Below are 5,682 nucleotides of genomic sequence, written 5' to 3' on the forward strand. Positions count from 1 at the left end.
GAGAGAGGGACACTGTAGGAGAGGGAGATATACTTTTATCACTCAGGAACACTGTGTGGAACACTGGAAGTTCAGATACGGTGAACTTAGAGTGTAGAAGATTTTCAAGCAAAAGTGCTTATCTCCATAAAAAACACCAGCTTAATTCAATATTCATCAACTGAAGGCAAAACTGGGCCTTCACGCTCCAAGGAAATAGTTCCACATTCATTAGTACCAGACCCGCTCCCTGACAAATCACTTGACAAAATAAATTCTTCCTAAACCAGGTGTGACCAAGCATATTTCTATCAAGTTACTATCCTGTCTGATTCAGGGGTTTTTGGCAGCTTTCTGTTTTCCGATGGTGGAATGCCAGCTGCGGGAGGACAGATACTTCACCTGGCATGAAATTATAGTGAGATGGACAGGGAATAAAAGTTCTTGCATTAGATCTGCCAGGACAGAATTACCTCCTCATCTTTTCTTTTAACATGTTTGGGCTTGTGGAGTGAGTTTGTTCAACGGTGGGACCATGTGGCTATAATGTTTTTTGTCTGGTCGTTAGCATCTAGTAGGGGATTTACCACCTAACAAAATGATGTTTTGTGGGTTCTGGATAAATATTTAGTGTAAACATTCTGGATTAAGATACATACTCCCCTGCAGCTATGCCGTGTTCAGATAAGGGACTGAGCTCATCTTTGTATTTACTCCTGAGCAAATGCCTTCTTGCTTCATATCTGGTTTTAGTGTTTGCCAGATGATAAAGAATAGTTTATTATGGAAGTCAATTAATTATTCTTGCCATCTCTTTGCTCAGCATCACAGCTACAGCTGCCAGTATTGGGGCTGCAGGCATTCCTCAAGCTGGACTGGTCACCATGGTCATTGTGCTTACATCAGTAGGTTTGCCTACAGATGACATCACTCTTATCATTGCAGTGGACTGGTTCTTGTAAGTATTCTATGGAGTCACTAAGGGCTTAGACCATATTTAGAAGTGCAGTTCTGGCAATACTGCAGTCAGCAGTGTACTTCTGCTGTGGAAGGCAGTTGGAAAGAAGTGTTAAAAAGAATCACTATTTCTTGTTATTAATATATTTTCTTAGAGCAGATGGTGATGGGTGTTACTTAACGATTGCTCCCCTTCTATGCAAAATAGTTACTTAGAAACCTGGATTGTTAGAGTACTAAGAAAACTTTCAGACACACTGTAATTAAATTAGCAAAGCATTGCTTTAGTCTTCTATTTTTTGTAGGATGGCAATGAAAACCTTTCCATCAATCAGGCTCAGTGCTGGTTCAGATCTGACCCAGTTCATTGCAGCCCTGCTGACTGTCTAAATCTAGGAGAGGTTCGTGTGTCTACTCCATGGCCACAGAAATTAAAAACAGTTGTATAACTCTTTTGTCCAGCCACCAGAATGTATTGCCCCTCAGATTTTCCATTCCTCCATCTGTAGAAGACTAACTGACACCTGCAGGTATAAGGGGAAATCCCTTAGGTCCAGGAACTAAATCAAAGGCAGAAGGTTTCCTCTGACTTCTGTTTTGACTAACCCCTACCCATTATAGTTTCCAGTGGCCTTTACCCTTCAGTCATCTCAAGTGATCTCTGCAAGGAGTTGCCCGTGACGTTATCAGAACATAATGTCTTTAAATGCTATCTAACCACATGTCCACAGCCTTATGTAGGCAGACGCTTTCCGAGTCACAGTCCCCGTCACTCACTGCCAAGCTGCCTCCTACCTCTTCTGGGCAGAGCTCTTCAAGAGGGTTGAACTGTTGTAGTTTAATTTGAATTGGTCAGCAGAATTCCACCCCAAATTACTGACCGTAGTTTATGCTCAAGAGGAAGATCACCCTAACAAGATAGATTTTCACTGGCTTACATGTTCAGAGGATGTAAGCCCAAACCACCAGAGTATAGAAATGCCTCCAATAAGCATGTGCCATCTGCTCCCTTTGTCATTCTCATCACGCAGCTGTTTCTTGCTGTGAAGTTGCCAAGAATATGAACACATTTTGTGACTCCAAATCCTAGTATATATTAATTCTGTAGAAAAAATCATGGTAACAACAGTTCAGATAAATAAAAATACATAAAATAGCTGAATAATCTAGTAGCTATTTAAAGGCCATTTTAACAGGTAGGCTGCATGCTTCCCTGAAAAGCGTGTGAAACCAAAGCTAACTTACTATTTCTCCTTAGGGATCGTCTCCGTACCACTACCAATGTCTTGGGAGACTCCATTGGAGCAGGAATTGTTGAACATTTATCACGGCATGAGCTGAAGAACAGGGATGCTGAAATGGGTAATTCTGTGATAGAGGAGAATGAAATGAAGAAACCATACCAACTGATCTCACAAGAAAATGAGAGTGAGAAACCATTAGACAGTGAAACCAAGATGTAGGGTAAAGAAAGCATGAGTCAAATACTACAAGTATGGAAAACACACACTTTTTCCAGACATTTATATCCTGAGTTCACAAAGTTCACTTATCCCATTTTCTCCCTTTATGCTAGCATTGGAAAGAATTAATTAAAATATATTCAAAATTAGCAGTGATCACAGTATATGTTGGCTTCCCACTTGAAAAAAAAAATTAACAGGCAACAACACTGGTCCTGCTAGCAAAGTGCTAACTAAGGATAAAAGAAATACAATTTAATTGTCAATTAAATAAAAACAAACATCAATGTATGTTACTCAGTTCTGTGAACCTCTTTTTTTTTTAAATGAACTGGAAAGTAAAAGATAAGAGATCCTGAAAATGGTTTTATTTTTTTAAATACCTGTTGTAAAATTTCTAACATCTGTAAACACACAATCAATACTTCTAACTTGATAGCTGCATCCAGCTAAGTGAATTAACAGCATTATTGGTTTTTTATCTGTTTTTTTCTCTAGTCTTATATTGTTGTACAAATACTAGCAGGACAATAAAAAGAAGGACATAAAATTGAGGGGATAAAAAGGGAGAAGATATATATACATTTTTTAAAAAAAGACCCAAATCAGCACTTTTATCAGCTGAGTTTAAATATTTCTGAGAAAGTTATTTTATCTAGACATTTTTTTGCATTAGCCTCAGCTGATCTTGACAAAATCTCAGCCTAGTCAGTCCCCACTGACTTGCAAAGAATTACGTATGTATGCATGTACCTCTAACCTGGATTTGCCCCCTTAACATCAACAGCACAACCCAGTTGAACAAACTATGTGTGTGTTTGTAGGAGCAAGGCCCTAGTCTGTATTGACTTTGGGACAGAAAATGTGTCTTCATCTCTGTTTGGAAACAGAAAAACATAGCATGCTCTGGGTACACCAATTATCTACTTAATAAGCAATAATAAAAACAGAAGGCAGCGCCAGCCTGCACAAGGTGCAGGAAAGGTGAGATACTCAGACCTTAAGGGGACTGGATTCTAAATCTGAATCCCTAGAATCAACAGGAATTTTTCTGATTGGAAACCTTCCAAATGCTTGGTCATCTCACTGATAAGCTATAGAGCTATTAGCTGGATTTACATTTTTCCGTCTGGACAAGAAGGCTCCCTATTTCAATGTGAAATTTCAAAATCCTTGTGTGTTTATCAGTAGCATCTCAAAAACAAAAAATAACCCTTTAGGAAGTAAAACTAATGGGTGCTTTTTTACTTTTTACTAGGTAAAATATATAAATTACAAAATAGTAAATTCTATAATAAATGTTGAAATTTTAATTAGAAAGGATTTTAAAATGCAATATTGTAAGTTTCTTTCAGGGAACAGAGTGATAAAGGGGACACAATGCACCTGTAATCCTATGGCTTTTTCTGTTCATTTCAAGATTATTCCCTGATGAATGGGATTTTTTTTTTCTTTTTGCCTTGTATTATTATAGCAGTTAAACTGGAAAGTATTATAATGTGATTACAGTTGGGGGAATGAAAAAACACTAAATGACAGGCACAATGATGTTGAGGGATGTTTTATATTAAAATGTTCGGTTGTCTTTTTTCTCCCTTCCCCTACCAAAAATTTTTGATGATGGAAATGAAGGATTCCTTCGCAATGTCTCTGTTGCCACTCCAACAACATTCAGTATGTTAATTCTGTCACTAAAAGAACATAAATACAGTGTACAAGTAACTGTAGTGAAAATGTCAGCATGCTGGCTGAAGGCAAATCTCTTCCCAGGAAAGACTTGGGTTTTTAGGATTGAAAAATCCTGCCCATCATCTCCAGTTGAGTAACCAAGAAAATACAAGCAGGAATTCTCCAGTGAATGAAGTGAGCCGGGTTTAATACAGAGTATTCAGCAGTCAGTCCAACAAAGCTCTAAATGAATCTCTGACTGAAAGAAAACAACTATGGGGGTTTTATTTTGCTAACAGAATGCAAATCTAGGATACAGACAGGCATTTTCTGATATGTAATTAGAGATATTTTTATATAGATACTGTATTCAGAATGTGTGTATAAACATTAACTGTAGAATTTATGACATAACAATTTAAGTTTTTGTTCAGATTTTGTTTGGAAATACATTGCAAAGACAATGTAAATGGCTGTCTTTCTATGACATCAGCTGAGAAAAATGAATCGTGTCACCAAGAATGTGATCTTTTTTATACTAACCTTGTTTCTTATGGAAATCAGGTATTATAGAAAGATTCCCTTCCCTATCCCTCATTGGTTCTGCATTGGTATGCACCCAGAGTGGATTGAGAAACATTACTTTGTAGATGTATTCTCAATAAAAATAGTTTTACATTACTGCTTTTTTGTGATTCAGAATTTCTTTCAAAGGCTTTGTAAGAGCTGTGCACAAGCTCAGAGCTGACAAACTCACAGTATGGGATATCAGGAATTCCAGGCCATTTGATGTAGCAGGGCTTCCTCCCTTCAAACGCCTGCTTACAGTTTCATTGTCAAGAAAAAAGTAAAGGTGGGGAGGGAGGAACATTAACATATAAAAGATTCAATGTTTGTCTTACTTAAGTTCATTCAAATCAGGTATATACCTTCATATTCATATTTGTAAAATACTAGAAAAACCCAGTATTTACATTTTCATTGTTTCAGCTACTGCAAAACTGCCAGTTCATTTTGGATGTGTAATTAGATGGCCCAAAACCCCCATTTATTGGGGTATTAATAGGCCATCCTCGACTACCCACTGTTTTTCTCACGGAAGTGGTTTGTGATAGTGTCAAGTTCATGTCGCAGCAACTGCAGCTAGCAGTTATCATCTGATGGAAGTGAATGTCTCATCAGAAGGACTGGGAAGGTAAAAAAGACACAAGCTGAATCATTTGCATCTGTAAGTTGTGTTGGCTGCAGCAGATGGAGGCAGCAGGGAGAAGTCCTGCTTTCCTGAACATACACCAACAAACCACTGGACAGCGACCTCCGATACTGTCTGTGGTATTTTGATTGAAAGCAATATATAAAGCGACCACTTTTGTAAAAACCAAAAAAACCAAAAATCCAGATAGATATTCATGTTCTAAAGTGCATGAGCATAACTATTCCCAACTTCTTTCTAGTTATCTACACATTCATTCGCTCAATCCAGGTAGGTATCTGTGTTCCTAGATTTACCATCATATTGGGAAGAGCTGAAAAAAGAGGGTTAGTGTATCACTTGGAGATATTACTGGCACAGTAGCCTTGCTTACTCTTCTGTGCCCCAGTACAGAACAAAGAT

General features: G+C 37.8%; 1 protein-coding gene across 4 annotated transcripts in view; it reads left to right on the forward strand.

The window, feature by feature from the left end:
- Window positions 1–2,640, forward strand: part of SLC1A3 (solute carrier family 1 (glial high affinity glutamate transporter), member 3) — a 60,393-nt gene extending 57,753 nt beyond the window's left edge. For 3 of the 4 annotated variants that reach the window (XM_010149751.1, XM_010149754.1, XM_010149753.1), the window contains 2 exons: window positions 803–937; window positions 2,195–2,640. In XM_010149751.1, coding sequence (XP_010148053.1) covers window positions 803–937; window positions 2,195–2,399 — 340 coding nt within the window. In that variant the 3' untranslated portion in view covers window positions 2,400–2,640. The remainder of the gene's footprint in view (window positions 1–802; window positions 938–2,194) is intronic. The other variant, XM_010149752.1, reaches the window with a different exon arrangement.
- Window positions 2,641–5,682: the final 3,042 nt, after the last annotated feature.

The sequence above is a fragment of the Eurypyga helias genome, unplaced genomic scaffold (assembly GCF_000690775.1).
Source record: "Eurypyga helias isolate BGI_N326 unplaced genomic scaffold, ASM69077v1 scaffold11364, whole genome shotgun sequence".
NCBI classification, from domain to species: domain Eukaryota; kingdom Metazoa; phylum Chordata; class Aves; order Eurypygiformes; family Eurypygidae; genus Eurypyga; species Eurypyga helias.